This window comes from Manihot esculenta, chromosome 6, assembly GCF_001659605.2.
Source record: "Manihot esculenta cultivar AM560-2 chromosome 6, M.esculenta_v8, whole genome shotgun sequence".
Lineage (NCBI taxonomy): Eukaryota > Viridiplantae > Streptophyta > Magnoliopsida > Malpighiales > Euphorbiaceae > Manihot > Manihot esculenta.
The window spans coordinates 3,007,698-3,028,290 of record NC_035166.2 but is presented as its reverse complement, the minus strand read 5'-3'; the positions used below and the strand labels follow the sequence as shown (position 1 = coordinate 3,028,290).

Here is a 20,593-nt window from a genome sequence, read left to right as displayed (position 1 = left end):
TTTTAAATTAAAATTAAATAATATTTTTAAAGAAATACAAAGTAGCTTTTTAATATTATTATATTTAAATTTATTAAAATATTTTATTTTTTAAATAAAGCTAAATAATAAAATGAATTATTTTATTAAAAATATTTTTTAAAAATACTTTTCATAAAATATTTTTCACACATAATTGGAGTTTAATGTTCATTCTTCCCCATGTCAATTAGTTTTTTTTTTTGGTCAATATGTTGATGAGTTCTATAATGTCAGTCCAACATTAAAAAAACTTATCTCAAACGAAAGAAAAACATTAAAATATCAATTTTATCCTCTCCCTACCTTTTCCCTCTTTTAAGCTTAATTCAAGCCACCGCTATTGAAGTGTTGAAATCAATATATTCCACCTAACAACAGTAATAATAATGGTTGAGATTTATAATTTAATTTTTAAATATTGTCATTATTAATAAATTAGTCTTTATATTTTTAGAAATCTATTAAAACGTTTTTATCTTTTTTCTCCATCAACGAAATAGTTTTTTCATTTATTTTTTCTGTTAAAAATATAGCAAAATATTAAATTACTCTCTCTCTTCTCCTCTTCCTCCTCTTCACTTCGATTTTTTTTTCTTTTTTAAAAAGGAGGAGAAGGAGACGATTCTTTTTCTTCATTATCATCATCTTCTTCTCCTTCCTCTTTTTTTTCTTTCTCTTCTTCTTTTTTTTCTTCTTTTTTCTTCTTTTTTCTTCTTCATCGTCATATTCTTCTTCTTCGTTTTTAAAAAGGAGGAGGAAGAGAAGAGACTATTTCGTTGACGTAGAAAAATAATAAGAACGTTTTAATAAATCTGAGAAAAAATAAAGACATTTAAATAAATTTTTAAAAATATAGGGACGGACTTGTTAATAATAACAATATCTAGCAATCAAATAAGGGATTTTATTTAAGGGTAAGATTGAGTTTTAAAAATTTTCTCTTTCATTTTTTATCTATTTTTAACGAAAAATAAAATAGAAGAACTATTTCGTTGACGGAGATAAAAAAATAAAGACATTTTAATACATTTTTAAAAATGTAAGAATTAACTTGTTAATAATAACAATATTCAGAGACTAAATAATAAATCTCCCTGATAATAATATGAGAATTTAGAGAGAAAAAACTCTAAACTTCAATTTCAGAGGATGCTCTTGAACTTATATAATTTAAATAGATAACCAACTATTTATAATGCAATTTAGTTTAATTAATATTATTTTTTTAATTTAATTTATAACTATTTAATTTTATTTATTTTAAAAAATGACGTAAATAAAAGTTTTTCTATCGATAATAAGCTTGAATGATAGTAGAGTAGTTACGTTTGTTTGGTGTTTCATTTACATTTTCTGTGCGCACTATCACTCTATGAGCTACTACCACTCATCAATCTCCGGCTTTGAATGCAAAAGCACTCCCATCGAAGTCCTCCATTCGCAAGCAAGCTAGAAGAAAACCATTGGTAATAATCACATATAAACTCGATAAATCTTAAAAATTCAGCATTTTTTCATTATATTTATCAGGAAACCACGTAAAAGCATAAAAAAATAACGAATCTAAACATTTCCTTTCTATAAATATTCATCGAATCTGCTTAAGAAAAATAAAAAATTATATATACACAATTTGAAAGTGTGCAGAAAAACTCATTTTCTAAATAAAGAATGGTGATGGAAATTTCTCTTGTCCAAATGAAGTCGGGAAAAGCTAACTATGCAACAGATGAAGCGAGCGAGAAAAATAAAGATTTAACTTTATTGAAATTTAAAAAGTAATCAAGGGGCATGTAAATTATCGATAAAAAAATATTTCTGTAAATAAAAAAGACATTTACATATCTCTACATGAATCAAGACGTATCAAATTTCAAAATACACGTTTTTAATATTATCTTTATTTCATATATTATATATAAATATATTGATGACCGCATGATTTCTTCACCCCGGTTTGGGTTCAGGCCCACGGTATCAGCCCATTACTTGGAGGCCTTTAAGCCTCTCGCATGAGTCAGGTCCAGTCCATTCAGCTTTAAGACCGGTCTCCAGCTAGTTTCCCCCATCAGGCCGGCCCGACTCTTTCGGTCCAACAGATAGGTCTTCTCTGGACTCAACCTTTATTTTATTTTCCGGCCCAGCCTGAAACCAGGAAGGAAACCAACCCATTTGTCCGGTAGGTCCATCCACATGCACATTCAGGGAGAATTAGAGGCCGTTACGCATGGGGCAGAGATCTGATTTCCTCGCACGTTCATATCAACATTGCAGGGACAGGTGGACCAATAGTAGACAGTCTGTTATACGTCACTAGCAGACAAAGGAAATAGATAAAAGGGGAAATATCCCCTTCTAGGTCTAAGTTTTTCTCCAAGCTTATAGAACTCCTATAAAACTCTATTTTTTGGGATCTCAGATCATCATATATATATGTGTCGTTTAACATTTATTTATCCAAACCGATAAAACTAATTAAAAACTTTAATTTTAGAAAAATTCATAATAATTTGTGTAAAATACTATTTAAATGATTATGTTTTTTCGCATATTAATAATATAAAGGAAAATAAAATTAATGTTAACTTAAAATGTAGATAATTTGAAATAATACAAATTCTTTAAAATGGTAATTATTATAAAATAAAGATAACAATAACATAATGAAGGAGAAGCAACACCAACGCAACAGTCAAGAGAGAAATAACTTTCTATTTATCTTCATTAAAGCTCAAAAGGTGGTTGAGGGGGCACGCACATGACCAACAAAGAAGTTTCGTCTGTAAGTGAAAAAAGCCATTCACACGTCTATGCATTAGTCAAGATGTATAAAGCTTTTAAAAACATGTCTTTTAATACTGCATTAGTCCCACAGTATCAGTAGTTTAAGTTTTATTTACTCAAATCAATAAAATTAATTAATAATTTTAATTTTTAAAAAAATATAATAATTTATCTAAAACATCCTTTAAACGGTCTTTTTATATATTAGTATTAAATGATTAAAAGATTAGAAAAAATATGTATAGAAAATAAAAAAATTAATATACCTTAAAAAAATATGATTAAAAGTTTTATTCATTTTTTTAATTGTTTTAAAATTATTATTCTTTTTTGTTTTTTAAACTATATAACATATAAATTGAATATTAAATCCTATTTTATTTTATTTTATTTTTAAAAAACCTCTTAAAATATTTTTTAGTATTTAATAAAATTTAATATATTTAAAATGGATATAATTGAAAAGTTAAAAAAATATATATATTTTTTAATATATATAAAAAAAATGTCCAAAATTATTTGATGAATCGAGTATCGTTCATTAAAATTAATTATTTGTTGTTTATATAAAAGTTCAATTGTTTTATTTCTGTGGAAAATGTTAATTAATTTGTTATAACGATTAAATAATATGAATAAATAAAATTATAAGTAGTAATAAGTTTTGTTATTTATTTCATAGGTGTATTGTGTTTAAATTAAAAAAAAAAAAAAAATATATATATATATATATATATATATATATATATATGAAAATATGTAGAATTATAAAAATGATGTTGCTGAAAATAGGATTGTGCTATGATTAGTCAATCTTGCAAAAAAAAAGGAAGGTAAAATGGTTGGCACTTATGGCAGTCACTCCGATATTTAAGTCAGTAAATTGAAGAATGAGGTAAGAATATAGTAATGCTTGGAACTCAAAAGTAATTGTGCAAAAATTGTATACTTTTATTTCTGTGATCATTAATTTTTATACCGTAAGAATATGGATTTAACTATGGTATTTCCTGGAAATTTGGTAAGCATGTGGCCGACTAATTAATAAGAGATCTCACCGGTTGATTGATCGGTAATTCTATGATTACAGGCATAACGGGGACTTGCTAGATTATATCTACTAACGGTAACTTTATGTGAATACTCGGTTTCTTTGGGAGAGGACGAGTCTTAATGAAAAACCGGGTGCTACGGTGTCTTGGTTTTCTTTTCTATGGACAGAACCATATATTTGTCTTATAAGATCCTTGCTACGTGATCTAGTCTTATGGTGACAGCTCATAACTCGCTTTGAGCGACTGTTGTGTTACATCAGAGGTCCCCCATTGGCCTTCGATTCTTCAAATTCGAAGGTGACAGTTGTCTTCACAATCTAGGACACGTAGTTAAATCATATCGGCCTCTCCCTGCTCATATCGCTTCGCTTGCTCCTGCCCCTTAATGATGGTTACCCTGTTTCTCGAATTACATTTAAAGCTTGCCGTCGAAACTACCATATAAAATCCTTATTCTTCTCCAAATATCACTTTTGTTTACATCTGACATCCTTCTTTAGAAAAGGCTTGGCCATTCCTCTTTTTCATTCACACTCCCTTGTTTTTAAGGTAATTCCTGTTTGTTTTTTGCTTTTAAAATAAATAGGAATACCTCCTCTTATTCTCCTACTTTTGATGAAATTTTCACCTTAAGCTCCTCCTCCGATAGCTCCATCTGTGCCCTTCACCCATAGTTCCCCTACGGGCGGCTCATGAAAGTGAAGACTGTAATACCCGGCTAGAATCCGGCACCGAAATTCCTGTTGTCCGGTGGAATTCGGGGTGTCGAAATTCTAGAAAAAGGGTAGGATTTATGTTTTACTTTGATGTTTTAAGGTTAATGGAAGTGAGCATTGAGTTGAAATTGACCTAAGGCAGGTGAGCCAAGTTCGGCCGCCGAAGGTAAGTTCGGCCGCCGAAAGTGCTCAAGGTTCGGTTTCCAAAGGTAAGTTCGGCCCCCGAAGGTTGCATGACAGGAAGACCAGGTGCTCGATTCTACGCCCTGGCACGGAAGTTACTGAGGCTATGTGGTGACAGGTTTACTCTTGATGTGGCTTGTCTGTGTTATGACGCATTCCATGAGATCATATTTTATGACTGATTTTGTTATTCTACTCACTGGGCTATAGAGCTCATCCCACTCCCTTAATCCCAGTCTTGCAGGATTTCAGTGTACAGTGTACAGGGGAAGGTCAGAAGAGTTCAGAGATAAGAGAAGAAACTTGTAATAGCTTAGGGTGGACATGTAATATTACCGAGATATGTTAATTGTGTTTACAGTTAGAATTGTGCTTGACATAGTTGTGTTGTAAATCTTTGGTTGTGTACATGATCTGTTTATGTATATATTTTGCTGAGTATGTGAAAACCCAGGCTTAACAGGTATGAGATAACCCATCTAGAGCCAGCTCTAGTCAGGGGTACAGACAGAGATAGTGCATGCATAGGTTAAGCCTTGGATCAGGAAAAGAGTTTTTATTTTCACATAAAATGTATGATCATGTATGAGATTTACAGGTACACAGAGTGTATAACAGGCTTGCTACGGGTTCCGGCGGCCTTAAGCCGACCTGAATCCTAGCGCCGGTGACGGTCCATTTTGGGGTCGTTACAAAGACAGCCTGATCAGTGAAATCCCTTCTATACTATCAGAGAGAGATGTAGAACGCCTTCACATTAAATACGAAATTTCTCGAGAAACCTTCTGCATTTTCGCTCCATCCTCGAGTGTTCGCGTAGATGACCAGATCTTTGCAGAGGATACCATCATAGTCTACAAAGAGCAGCTAAAAGCGAGTCTTCGATTCTCCATGGACCCATTTTTCGTTGAGGTTCTTTGCTTCCATAAACTTTTAGTTGCCCAGCTGTATCGCAATAGTTGGAGAATCTTGGTGGCGTTTCGGTTTGTTTATTTCAATAACAATATTAAGCCAAGTGTGACCCTATTCTCTCAGCTATATCACCTGGGCACTCGAACAAATGAGGAGTTCTAATTTTTTAGTGGGAGGAAATATCAGATACTGTTTGATCGGACACCTTCTTCGCTACAGCGATAGAACACCTTATTCGCTAATGATCCTCCATCATATGGGTGGAGTTGAGGATGGGTCCAACCATGAGGGAATGAGGAGGAGGCTTTAATCTTCCTCCAGACGATAGCCATGTCCCAGAAAATGGACATACCAAGGTGGTGAGGAACCATCATTGCCTGAACTCTGTCGAAAAAGAAAATTTCTACGACAACATTATCCACTCCACAATGATGGAGAGTGTTATCTGGCCAAGGAGCACAATACGGCTCTGAGGTGTGAGTTCGGTGTACAAGAGATGGATAAAAATCTCCTTCAGGAGGAGTGCTCGAGGTGAAGGCTCTGGTTGATGAGGTAGAGGGCACCATGAAAGAGACTTTGGAGTCGGTGGACAAGCTCCAGGCAGACTTGGACCAGGCAAATACTTCCAAGATAGCCCTTGAGAATCAGGCGAAATCATCCGAGAATCAAGTGGTCATACTTCAGTGCCAAGTCTAGGAGTTGCAATCTCAGGTTAAGGAGAACCGGGCTGCTTCCAACAAAATTATTGAATTAGAGGCTAAGCTTTAGAAGACAGTGGCCTTGGGAAGGGAGATGTTCGTCAAGGGCCAAGACTCAGTTAAGAAGGAGGTGGTGAAATGGTTTTTTATGGGAGATGAAGGCGAGCAAGAGGAGGAGGAACAAGTTGAGAAAAATCTCATCGACCGGGTTTTTCTGCAGATAATTTCATAGATGTAGAAAATACTGGTGTAATAGAGATTCGGAAGGAGGAATCTGAGAATAACTCTCCTCCTATTTAATCTTCTATGATATAAATACAAAATATTTTCTCAAATCTTGTTATTATTTTCACTAAGTGTTTTTATGCTTTATACTCGTCCTCATCCCACTTTTTCAAACCAAATCTGAATAACTTCTGAAAAATTATTAAGGGGTCAACACCCAACTATAAGGCCTAGTTATTGGCCTAACTAGTGACTACAAAATAAATAATTTGAAAAATTTTTCATAGTTGAACCAACACATGGATACCTGCCTTGTATCCTAGGCATAAAAATATTTTAGAAGCCTTTTAGTGAAACAAGGCCAACATCCAGTTGCATGGCCTGGCAAACACGTGCCTTGTAGTCTAACGTAAAATGCCTTCATCAATAAATATGAAACTCACACCGGGACATAGGCCTGGCGGATATCCACCTTATGGCCGGGGTATAAAGCGCCTTTGTTAGTGGGACTAACACTCGGTCATGCAGCCTTACTAACACTCGCCTGGCATAAGATGCCTTGTTTAGTAGGACTAACGCTCGGGTTATAGCCTGATGGATTCTCACCTTGTGGCCCGGCATAAGATGTTTTGTTTAGGGGGACTGACACCCAGATTATAGCCTGATAGATTTCCACCTTGTGGCTTGGCATAAGATGCCTTGTTTAGCGGAACTAACACCTGGATTATGGCTTGATGGATTCCCACCTTATGGCCTGCCATAAGATGCCTTGTTTAGTGGGATTAACACCTAAATTATGGCCTGATGAATTTTTACTTTGTGGTCTGGTATAAAAAGTCTTATTTAGTGGGACTAACACTCAGATTATGACCTGATGGATTTCCACCTTATGGCCTTTAATGAATACTTTTTAATCTTTTTGGAGAAGGCAATTCTAAATTTCTTATTACTGAACAACACAACATATGAGAAAAAAAACTCATTAACTTATTATTGGTAAAATTTCCTTAGATTACAAATATTCTAGGAGTGGAGAATGACTCGGCTATCTAATTTGGTTGGCTTATAAGGTCTGGATGAATAACCTTCGAGATCCTGAATGGTCCTTTTTAGTTTTTGCCAACTTGCCAGATCCAATATTATCGCTTGTTACATCCATCCCTTTAAGGACTAAGTCTCCTATATTAGAAATACATGACCTGAATCTTCTGTTGAATACTCAGGACATCTTCTATGATTCGTTTATTTTACCATCGTTGGATCCTTCTGCAATTACATGAATAATCCTTATAAGTTCACGGTCAAGGATAGTTTCAGGAGTTGTTACCTTAGGTTCAGGCCTTCTCTCTTCTCTATTCTTTCTGGCAAACTTTTAAAGTCTGTCATCTCTTATTAATCTCTCGATCTTGTCTTTTAGCTGCCAACACTCCTTCATTGTATGTCCGTGGTCTCCGTGAAAATGGCAGTACTTGGTCCTATCTCGCCTTTCGACTTTCTCTGGATTGAGATTGGGAGGCCACCTAACTTCCTTATCGTTCTTCCTTATCCACATTAGAATGAATGTTCATAAGTCATTTAATGGAATATAATTCTTATACTTACTTTGATCATCTCTTCTTCGAGAGACTGGGTAGCTTCTGTGGTCTAATTCGTATCCTCGCCTCTCTAACTTTTAGTTTTATTTTTGGCTCGTCCTTCTCTTCTCTCAATACTTGGACTTTATCGTCAGCCTGATGTACTTATAGGCTTTGTCTATTGGCTGTTGGTATGTAGCTACTAGGTTCTTGATTAGGGAATCCATGAACTTAATATTGCGTGTTCCTTACTTTAATGCTTCACATGCTATCTCGTTATTTAACTCCTCCACCTGTATTACTTTTGCATTAAACTGTGAGATAAAACTCCTCAAAGATTCGCCCTCTTCTTGGCAAATCTTCCACAAGTCAGAGAAGAGTTTTTTAGGAGGTATACAAGTAATAAACCTAGATTTAAATAGCATAGTAAATTGCATAAAGTTCTGAATTAAATCTGAGTTTAAATGTTTGTACCATTTTTAAGCCAAATGTATGAGTGTTGACGGAAACGCTCGGTACAATACGAAATCGTTGACTTCTTAAAACTACATAGTCGTCCTAAAGATTGTCAGGTGACTTCTGAGATCTGTTGTTCCATAATATTTGTCCAAGTTTCTCAACTTGAACTTAGTTAGAAAAGTTTTTGTTAAGATTTCTTCTGATAGAAGCAAGACACTGTTCAGACCATAATCTTTCTTTTGCTCTTTCTGGAACCTTTGAACAGCTCATATCAACTTCCATTCGATATCCTTTGGAGCATTATCTGACGAATCTTCTTCTTCAAACTTAACATTCCTTTTGAGCCGCATCTAGATCACCTCTGTTCAATAACGATAACAGATGATTGATCACATAATTTGACCCATCATATTTTCATAAGATTATTCAATTAATTTTATTTTCATTCTATTTTTTATTTTTAAACTGAAAATAATTTAATTTTTACATCGTAAAGTTTGTGTATATTAATTTTTTTTTAATTTTCATAAATAGATACATACAATAAAAATAAAATTAAAGAAATAAAATGATTTGTAGCGAAAAGGTGGTTGAGTAAATTATACAATTACTTACTGAATAATTAACAATTTAATTTTATAAAATATGAATTTATAAAAATAATCTTTTGAAAAATAGTTAAATAATTAATTTTTTTAAAATATAAATTTAATATGAAAATATGAATCGTGAAAATTTTTTTATTTTAAACAAGTGATTATGTATAAAAAAAAACATCTGATATTATTTCAACCGCTTTCCATATGTTATTTATTTTTATATTTTATATTTTAAAATTTTAGTACTACATAATACAATATGTAATTAATAATTATAATTTCATTTTGAATTTTAGTTTTTTAATAATAAATAATTAATAAAAGTGTTAAAAACATATATCATTTAATTTAATTTTTCAACAAATTGATTAATAAAATAATTTAAATTTATTAAAAATAATAAAATAGTAAAAAAAATGTAATTTTATAGTATGTATGGACTAATTTTCAAACTAATTGATGAAAATTTGTTTACCACTGCCATAGAATCTCATAGCTATTGAATGTTAAAGGGATATAAAATGAAGATTAAGATTCTAATAATGAAGATTAGATAAAATCTTAATTATTTTTAGAAATGTAATCAATTTTTTAAGAATTAAGCGTTAAATCATTAAAATGTTAAAATCTAAATTATTTTTATAATTAGGTTTTAAAATAAAATTTCAAAATAAATTTTAATTTTCAATTATAAATTTTAATAAATATTAAAAAAATAAAATTAATTAATATTTTTATAAAATTAATGGATTAACTAATGAATTTTTCAATATTACACCATCTGAATAGTAAAATACTTATTTCTATCAAAAATCAATTTATTTTTAAAAATATTAAAATTTTTATTTTCTATTTATTCGATTTGATTCTATTTATTCGGTTCGATTCATTTTGAATCGAAGTGACAGATGTTCACCCTACTTATAAATATGCTATCTGCATCATTCACATTACTTCATATTTTCTTAACGTTCATACTCATCAATTTTATTTAAAAAAAAAAAGAGAGATTTTTTTTTTTTTTCAAAATGTGTTTGATTTTTTTCTTGTATAATGTAGAGGAAAGAGAGTTAGGTAGGGGGCAAGCTTCTGGATCATGTCCTTACTGTGGAGGAAAAGTTGAAGCCATGGATGTTGAAAGAAAATGGAGTTTCTGCTCTTTGCCCCTTTGTCACAAAATCAAAAGAAACTATTCTTGTTCTTTATGTTCCAGGCGTTTGGAATCATACCATTGAAATTCATCATCAGCAGAGCTTTGCCTAACCATGAATATATAAGCTTCAATGGTGATAATTTCAAGAAACTGTGTTTCTCTTCCTCTTCTTCTTCTTTGAATTTGTTCTTTGTTTAATTTTTTGAAGTTTTAGTTAACTTTTCTCATACCCATTTCCACAAACTTTCTTGGGTTCTTGCTTAAATTGATTAATTGTTTATGGAAAATTATAAAGTTTTGGATCTGGTGATGGAAGAAATTAAAACAAAGGGATCTGAATATTCTGAAATGGGTTTTCTTTGATCTGTTTATTATAATATTGACTGTGTGATATGTCTATTTAATTTACAGACAAACATTCCTTTACTATGAACAGAGATTTTTTTTTTTCATTTATTTAAAAAAATTCAGATTTTTTAAGTCGAAATTATTTAATTGAGAAGAAAAGATAATGGTAAAAACATCACAAGTTATATAACATAATCTAATTATATTTTATTATCATGTTTTTTTATTAAGACGGTTTGTTTTATAGAAAATATTTTAATAAACGGAAAATATTTTTTTATAAAAAAATAATTTATTTTTCATATCTTAATATATTTATTAAGATTTTTATATATAAATTTATTAATAAATTTAATTTAAAAAACTTAAAATTAAATAATAAAAAATAAATTATCACACTAAAAAAAATTTCTACCGACAATATTTTTATTAAAAAAATATTTTTCACTGATAATATTTTTTAAATAAAAGTTATTTTACACAAATAAACTATGCTGAAATTTTGCTATATAAGCATTATAGAAAGCATTATAAAAAGTAAAAATTATTTTATTTTAATTCCCAATTAAACATTCTAATCTTATATTGTGATGATTTCTTTTCTTTTTTCTTTTTCAAATTATGAAAATGCAAGTTCTTGATTTTTTTTATAAGCTAAAAATATTTTATTAAAAAGAAAACCATAAAAAAAAAACTTAGTATTGTTATTTTTTATTTTGATTTGTGAATGGCTTAAATGATTTTGTTGTAAGAGAAATACTCATGAAATTAATACTTTGAATATGGGCTCTATTGTTTTTGTTATGTTGAATGATTTTCATGATATAAATATTTATTGTCAAGGATTAGAATATTTAATTTATTTATTTATTATGAGATATTATACGATAAAAATATTAAATTTAACGAAAAAAAAGTAAGAATAGAATACAATTAAATGAAATAATTTAAAATAAATGTGTTTAGTTTAAAAGAAAATTTTTAAAAATAGAAAAAAAAGTTAAGGTTTTATTGACCATTACTCATTAGAAGAATCATCAATTAATTGAAAAGGAAAAAAAAAGAGTTTTGGAAGCTATTATTCTTAGGTGATCATTTAATCGATTCGATTTAAAATTAAACGTAATTAAATAATTTATAAAAACCAAATTGATTTTGATCAGAAATCAAATTAAACTGAATCAATCTGATTCGATTCGATTTGATCGATTTGAATTTTTAATAATTTTTTATTTTTTACACTTTATTTTTAGTATTTTAAAATTTAATTGGAATATTTTAATTTTAATATGATTTAATCTTTCTATATTATTGAAAATTAATCGGTTCGGTTTAATTTTTTTTAATTTTTTTATAATTAAAATCGAATCGAACTGAAATAACTGAAATTTTTGAAATTAAAATCGAATTAAACCGAAATAAATAAAAAATTAAATTAAATTTTAAAATTAATTTAATTCGGTCAATTTTTTCAATTTAAACTGAATACTGCTCACTTTCAATCCTCCGATCTTTTTTGCTTGTCTATTTATCATCTTCTTCTCATAACATATGACTAATATAAAAATAGATAACCCTAATTACCATAACAATAATAATTTTAAAGCCTCTACACTAGAGCTTCTATGAAACCTCCATTGCTTCTTCCTCTCCTGGATTCTGATCGTTGCTGGGAGCTGACCCATAAAATCCAACAAGGAAACTTCTTCTTGAATCTCTTTAACATGCATAACTCAATCGCAAAATCATTATTTACACTCTGGATGTATATTATATATCAAATAAAAAATAAAAAAAATAAAATTTCATTAATGAAAAATATTTTTCTATTAAAAAAAATATATATATATCATTAAGAGAAATAACTTTCTTTTTCAAAAAGAAAAAAAGTCATTTTTAATACATGAAAATTCTTATTAAAATTTCTTTATATAAATTTATTAATAAGTTTTATTTTTTAAATTAAAATTAAACAATAAAAAATAAGTTATTTCGTTAGAAATATTTTTATAAAAATACTTTTCACTTAAAATATTTTTCATGAAAAATATTTTTTAAATATAAATTATTTTTTACAAATAAACCAACTTTAATTTTTTTTTTAATTTATTCTTTTTATTCAGCTTAATTATAAAAGATGTATGGTCATAACCTCAAATCCTGGGTTTTTTATTATAAATTAAAAATTGTTTTTGAATTTAAAAATATATTTATGATTAAGTATTTGTTTATAATGAGTTTTATTTTTTTTTTTAAAAAAAAAAGACAATTGCAGGCGTTTCAGTTTTTTAAAACCTTAAATTTGTGTTTTGAAAACATCAAATTTTTGGTGTCTCATACTTAGCATTAAAAAAATATTTAAAAGAACTGAGGGTTTGGTTTTAATTTTATTTTATTTTTTAATTTACAATCACTTTTTTCTGAAAAAATAAGAACAAGAATTAAACGTATAATAATTATGTTTAATTATAATTTTCATTGAAATATATAATTTTCATGTTGTGTTAATTAATTAAATCATTAAAAAAATACATTTTTAATAGAACCAAGAAAATTATAAAAAAAAATTAACTTTTTAATAGAACTAAAAAAGAAAAAACAAATTTTCAAAAATTTTTATTTCAATATCTATAAATAAATGAGATCGTATCTCTATACAACGGTCAAAAACCCTTATATAGAGCAAGGGATGATAACAAAAGAATCCCTCATTTTTTACATACTTCAAAGAATAAAAAAAAATTAACATAGAATTAAAGTAAAGTACAAATTACAGATTGGTCCTTTGTTAACATCACTGTAAAGGAAAATATTTAAATTTAAACTGAATATTACAACATAAAGAATATTACAAAAACCGTTTATCTTTACACCCCTTTAAATTGGAGTTGGACGGGTGACAGAATTAATTTGGAAGCTAGATATTGATGTTGCCCAGCAGTGAGGGGATTAGTAAGGAGGTCAACTGCTTGTTACAGAGTGGATAGATGAGTTGGTCCCATATGAGATGATAGTCAATGGCTATATGTTTTGTACGCTCATGAACTACAGGATAGGCAGCTATATGCAAGACTACTTTGTTATCATAGTAGAGAGGAATTGATAAATGAATTGAGACCTATAAATCTTGAAGAATGTAAGTAATCTAGAGGAGTTCATAGACAGTACTGACCATGCCTCGATATTCAGGTTCAGTTGAATATCGAGAAATAATAATTTTTTTTTATTTTTCAAGAAATAAGGGAATTGCTCAAAAAAATGCAAAACTCGGTTAAGGATTTGCAAGAGAAAGGGTAGGAAATTCAGTCAAAATCGCAATATGCTTAAAGATGATAATCAACATAGATAGGGAAGTATAGGCCCTAATATAAAGTCTCTTTAAAATATCTTACAATATGTAAAGCTACCTTCAGCGAGACTTGCGAGGGATAGTCATAAAATGATTAAGGTATTGGACATCATAACTAATATTTGATCTGGTCAAATTGACGTTGAGGAGCCTGCCAATGAGTTTCCTGTAAACTAGAGACTTAGAGAAAGGATCATACAGCAGGCAATTATCGGAGCCTGATACATTTTTAATAAGCGCCAGGCTTCATTCAACGGCTAGACTTGTTTAATAAACGCTAGATTCTGACACTTTTAACCGTCGAATTTGTAATTTTTTTTTAACTCATAATAATCAATTTTTTTCTTTCCCAATCTCAAATTGACAAAAACCCTAGAATCTCTCAAAATGTTTTATTGGTCTACTTAAGAAATTATATGGTAAAATTATGATTTTTTTGGACTATTCCCTTTTGGATCCGATTCAAATCCCTGATAGTGAGTTGAATTTGGTACCAAGCACATCAATAAAACTTTAAATAAATATACAAAACATAACATTTTTTTATTTTTTTAAATTATAATATTTGTATTTTATTTTATAAATTTATTAAAACATTACATATTTTTTTTGATAATGTAGTTATTTTTATGAATTTTTATTAAATTTACAAAAATTGACATTTTCAAGAAATGTAAAAAAATATAAACACTTTAAATTTAAAGATAATAAATAATATAATAAATTTTTTTTATGGCAATAATAAAGAGTTGAAGGGATTTAAAGGTAATCCAATTTTTATCTTTATGGTAATGCCAACTCTTTATTGTTCACATTAAAAAGTTTCCCTTTTGTTAATTTTGAACTCAGCAAAATCCATACATTTCTCTTTTTTTTTTTTTCTTTTTTTTTAACAAAAATGTGATTCTCTAATTGCATATTGTTCAATTTAGAAAAAAATATTAATTTAAATTTATTTAACAGTTTATCTAAAAATAAATTATGAGAAATATTTTTTTTATCGATGCAAAAATAGAAAGATTTTTTCAAGTCCCTTAAAACAAAGAGAACAAATGATCTAAAATAAAATCAGCCTAAAAGTACAAATTAAATTCATTCCTATCATAATTTAAAAAATCAAACCAAACTCAACAAATTAAACAAAATAGTCTATATTATTAATATGTTAATTTTTATACTTTTAAAAATTTATTAAAATATCTTTATTTTTTATTTATGTCAATAAAATAATCTTTCAATTTATTTTTATCGTTAAAAATATAGTAAAAAATCAAATTACTCATTATTTTTTTTATTTTGATTTTTTTTTCTAGACATTTTCTTTTTTTTTATTTTTTTATTTTAATTTTGATTTTTTTAAAGTAAAATAAGAGATTATTTTGTTAATAAAAAAATATTTTAATAAATTTAAAAAAATATTGATTTTAATAAATTTTTAAAAATTTATTAAATCAATTTATTAATAATAATAATATTGAAAAATTAAATAAAAAATTTTATTTAAAGTTAAAACTGAATTTTAAATTTTTTTTATTTTTTATTTATTTTTAGTGAAAAAAATTATTTTCTTGATAAAAAAATAATGTAAAATTTAATTTATTAATAATAAAAATATTTAAAAATTAAATAATAAATTAAAAAAAATTAATGCGGCGCCGCCAAAAACTTAGAGATGACCAATGAAAATAATTATGGCAAAAAATCAGCAGCCACACCTCCAATACGGTCGGATTCTGATCTGCCATACCGCAGATTTCGGCGGTAACTTTTTTTCCAACGTTTTTCACTTTCCTAATTATATTGGTAAAGAAGTCTGATACGTAACTAAAATTGAAGATTTTTAGAATTCAATAAATATAAAAATCATTCAACGCCATCAAAAATATAAATAGGAATTCAAAAATACTTTGGTGGGACTCTTCTCAATCTCACTGGCTATTAGGGTTGAACATTCGGTCGGTTCAGTTTAAAATCGAATTGAATTGAATAAATCAAAAATTGAAATTTTAGTGTTTATAAAAATCGAATCAAATCGGTCTGATTCGATTCAGTTTAATTGATTTCATTTTTAATAATTTTTTATTTTTATGCTTTATTTTTAATATTTTAAAATTTAATTAAAATATTTTAATCTTTATATGATTTAATTTCTCTATATTATTGAAAAAACATATTATTATCACTAATCGATTCGGTTCGGTTTTTTCGATTTTTTTCTGATCAAAATCGAATCAAACCGAAATAATTAAAATTTCTAAAATTAAAAATCAAACCGAATCGAAATGTATAAAAAACTGAATTAAATTTTCAAATCGATTTGATTCGATCAATTTTTTCGATTTGAACCGAATACTGCTCACCCCTACCGGCTATACATGTTGGGTTAATTGTTATTTTTAAATAAATAAATTTCAGATATTAAATAGAATTATAATAATTAATTTATACATGTGATTATAGTGTAAAAAATAAAAATAAAAAATAATTTTAAGATAATTAACAAAAATTGAACAAAAAAATATTTAAATATTTTATAAATAAAATTGTATTAAAAATAAAAATAATTATAAAAAATATTATGTAATTTGACACATTTTTAAATAGAATTTTATATTTTAATTTATAATAAAAAAATACTCATATATTTTCATACGATTAACAATACAATATTTTTTCCTTTAATATCATTAAATAATATTAATAAATTATAATTTATATTTTTTAAATTTAGTTCTTCCGAGTGTTGTTTGACTAATAATAATTTTTTAATTTAAATTTTATATTTTTAATTAAAATTAATCCTAATATTTTTATAAATTAACTTTTAAATATTAATAAATTCTTACATTTATAAAGTAATTTATCCGTTTATTAAATTTTAATATTTTATATATAAAAAATAATTAAATAAAAAATAAAAAAATCTGTCATTTTATTTTTATCTTAATTAAATAAAAAAAATAAATTACTGAGAAGGAAAAAATTAGATGGAAAAAATTTTTTAACCTTAAATTTAAATACATATTATTTAATTTAATTTTATTAATTTATTGTTAAATATAAAATATTAAATTTAATAAATAGAAAAGATTAATTTATAAAAAATATGAGTACTTATTTATAAGCAATATAATATTTGGGATCAATTTGTAAGAATACTGAAATAAATTATAATTAAAGGACTATTTTATTACAAAATAAAATTTTATAATTAAATCTAAAAATACATAGATTAATATATATATTTTTATAAAATTTAAAAGATTAGAATATAATATATCATAATTAAAATTATTTTTAATTAATTTTTAATCATCATATCAGCATTTATCAGTGATATTAAAGAAAAAAATTTCACTTTATTAATAAAATAAAACTTCATGATTTTTTTTTATCATAGATTAAATTATTATGACTTAACTTGAAAAAAACACTAAATTATAGATAAATTTCTTTAATTATCTTAACTTGAAAAAAACACTAAATTATAGATAAATTTCTTTAATTATCTCTAAAAATAAAAGGAGGGAATAGATAATAATAATAATAATAATAATAATAATAATAATAATAATAATAATAATAATAATAATAATAATAATAATAATAATAATAATAATAATAATAAGATAAGTTTGAGTTAAGGAAAGACCCAGAAAAAAAATAATTTAAAGGTTAAATGAATTTTTGCGTTTATATTCTAAATTCAAAATTTTAAATAATAAAATTAAATTTTTTATATTTATTTTAATTTTAGTCAATAATGGCTATCAATTTTAACAAAAAAAATTCAATCTTTTTTAATGCCACGTATATTATTGTTTTTAAAGATAATAATAAAAAAAATTTAATTATTCATATTTTTATAAATATACTCTAAATTATAAAAATAACTAATATATTCTAAACTAATCATTTAAATTTATTCTTACTTTATGTTAAATTTTATAATTAAATTTAATAAAAATATCATATTATCATCTTATAAAAATAATATTTTAATATAATTAAATAAATAATTATATAAAAAACCTTAAAGTTTACCAATTTCTATAATTATATTCTCTTGTTTTTAATAAATATATTTCAAATTAATTTTTTAATTTGATTTACTCAAAATTTTAAATGATACATTTTAAAAATTTATAATTTTTTTAATTGACACATATAAATTTTTATGTAGTTATCGATTATAAGATTATAATAAAAATATCATTATTATGATTCTTGCTATTTGAAAAATTAATTATATTTATCTTATTCTCGTAAAGCTAAAAGTTAATAATTAATTTAATTAATAAAAAATAGCTAAATTCAATTTATTAAATTAATTATTGATTTTAACCTAATTAAAATGAAAATAATAAATATAATTAATTTTTCAAATGGAGAAAATTGTGTTTATTGATTTATTAGAGTTAATATTATCACAACACTTATAATTCATAATTATATAAAAAATTACACTTATCAATGATAAAAATTATTAAAAATTGACTTATCGGTTCTAAAAATATGACATCTCAAATTATAAAATAAATTAAATTAAAACTAAAAATCAAACTAAATTAAAAAATTATTTTGAATATATTTATTAAAAAAATTAATATATAATTATTGAAATTCATAAAATTTAGGATTTTTTTTAACAATTATCAGTTGTATTAAAATAATAATTTTTAGTCCTGATTAGGATAATAATATATCATTTATATTAAATTTAACGTTAGAATATAAATAAATTTAAATAGTTAATTTATAATATATTATTTACCTTTTATAGTTTGGATCATATTCATAGTTTAGAATTTTTTTTTTTGCCATTATCTCTTATTTTTAAGGTTTATTATATAAAAATTTAAATATTTATATTAATTCATATTTATATATAAAATTTTAAATTTAAAATAATAAAATTAAATCTTCTCAATTTATTATCTAAAAAAATTAAATTTAAAAAATTAATTGTAATTATAATATAGTTTTTAAATTTTAATATTAATAAAATATATAGTAATTTAAATTAAAGTAAATTTATTTTACATTTATTAGATGAAATATTAAATATATTATATTAAATAAATATTCATTATAAATAAATTCTCATCATATAAAATATATATATATATTTTTAATATATGAAAAACTATGCTTCATATCCATAATTTTTTTTAATTTTAAATTTTTATTAATATATTATACATATAAAAATAAAAATGAAAAATAAATAATAAAATTAACAAAAAAGGATATTATTAAAATAACAATATGTGTTGATGTGAACACAAGCATGGAATGTAAAAGAAGAGGAATAAGTTAGTATTATCTCAATGAAAAATTTTAAGTTTAGGTATAAATACGAAATTTTCATAAACTTGGATTTTGTTGTCCATAAGGAAAACAATATTGTATTGTATTAAATTTAAAGCTGACAAACCTGGTTTTGCTTCCTTGAGCCTACAAATACTATCGACAGCCCTTACATCACTTCATTGTTTTCTTGGAAAAAAGGGAGACAAAGAGAGAGAGAGAGAGAGAGAGAATGTGTTGGGTTTTGTTTTGTGACGAAGAGGATAAAGAGTTAGGCAGGCAACAAGCTCCTGGATCATGTCCCTATTGTGGAGGAAAAGTTTTAGCCATGGATGTTGAAAGAAAATGGAGTTTCTGCTTTTTGCCCATTTCTTACAAAATCAAAAGAAAGTATCTTTGCTCTTTATGTTCCAGGCGTTTGGAATTATATCATTGAGTTCATCATCAGCAGAGCTTTGCCTAGCCATGAACCATAAGCTTCCGTCAATGGTGTGATAATTTCAAGAGCTGCGCTTGTTTTCTTCTTCTTCTTCTTCTTTGTTCTTTGTTTAATGTTGTCAAGTTTCAGTTTAACTTTTCTGATACCCATTTCAACAAACTTTATTGGGTTCTCGTTTAAATTGATTATTTGTTTATAAAATTTATTTAAGTTTTGGATCTGATGATGAAAGAAATGAAAACAAGTGATATGAAAATGGGTTTCTTTGATCTGATTGCCTTTGTTATTTGCTTTAATTATCATACAGATTGAGATTGCACGTACCATTTTCTATCAGCATTATGTGGGTTAAAGGAGAGGGCGATTTGCCCCAGGAAAATAATATTATTTTACAATGAAAGGATTTATTCCATTAATTAATAAAAAAATGCTCCATTGCAATTTTTTTTTCCAGAAAAATTTTATTAATCATGAAGAATAATCAATCAACATGCAAAATAAGAGAGTTGGGAAACTCTTCTGAAGTTGTACGTAGCATTTTCAGTTTCAGGCTCGTGGTGGAGTCAAACGCTTTCCATTGGTAAGGCATCAGGCGCTTTCTATTGGTAGGGCATCAGCGGTTTTCTTTTAATAGGCCATCGACTGCACCGCTGTGGCACCGGCTGCGCCGCTGCGGCACCTTCAAAGTATTTCGATTGTCGGTACAGTATGTGCCACTTCCGTTCCTTCCCTCCGCCTTTGGATTGGAGGTCCCACTGCCGCACGGAG

The 20,593-nt window shown here is 26.3% G+C and overlaps 2 protein-coding genes across 2 annotated transcripts; both read left to right on the top strand.

Annotated features, from left to right (window-relative positions):
* Positions 1–10,202: 10,202 nt before the first annotated feature.
* On the top strand, positions 10,203–10,728 carry LOC110616447. The gene has a single exon (XM_021758792.2). It carries the CDS (start codon positions 10,255–10,257, stop codon positions 10,459–10,461), a length of 207 nt encoding a protein of 68 aa, XP_021614484.1. The 5' UTR covers positions 10,203–10,254; the 3' UTR covers positions 10,462–10,728.
* Positions 10,729–19,587: 8,859 nt separating this feature from the next.
* Positions 19,588–20,096, top strand: LOC122723779. The gene has a single exon (XM_043957233.1). It carries the CDS (start codon positions 19,619–19,621, stop codon positions 19,820–19,822), a length of 204 nt encoding a protein of 67 aa, XP_043813168.1. The 5' UTR covers positions 19,588–19,618; the 3' UTR covers positions 19,823–20,096.
* The last annotated feature ends 497 nt before the right edge of the window (positions 20,097–20,593 follow it).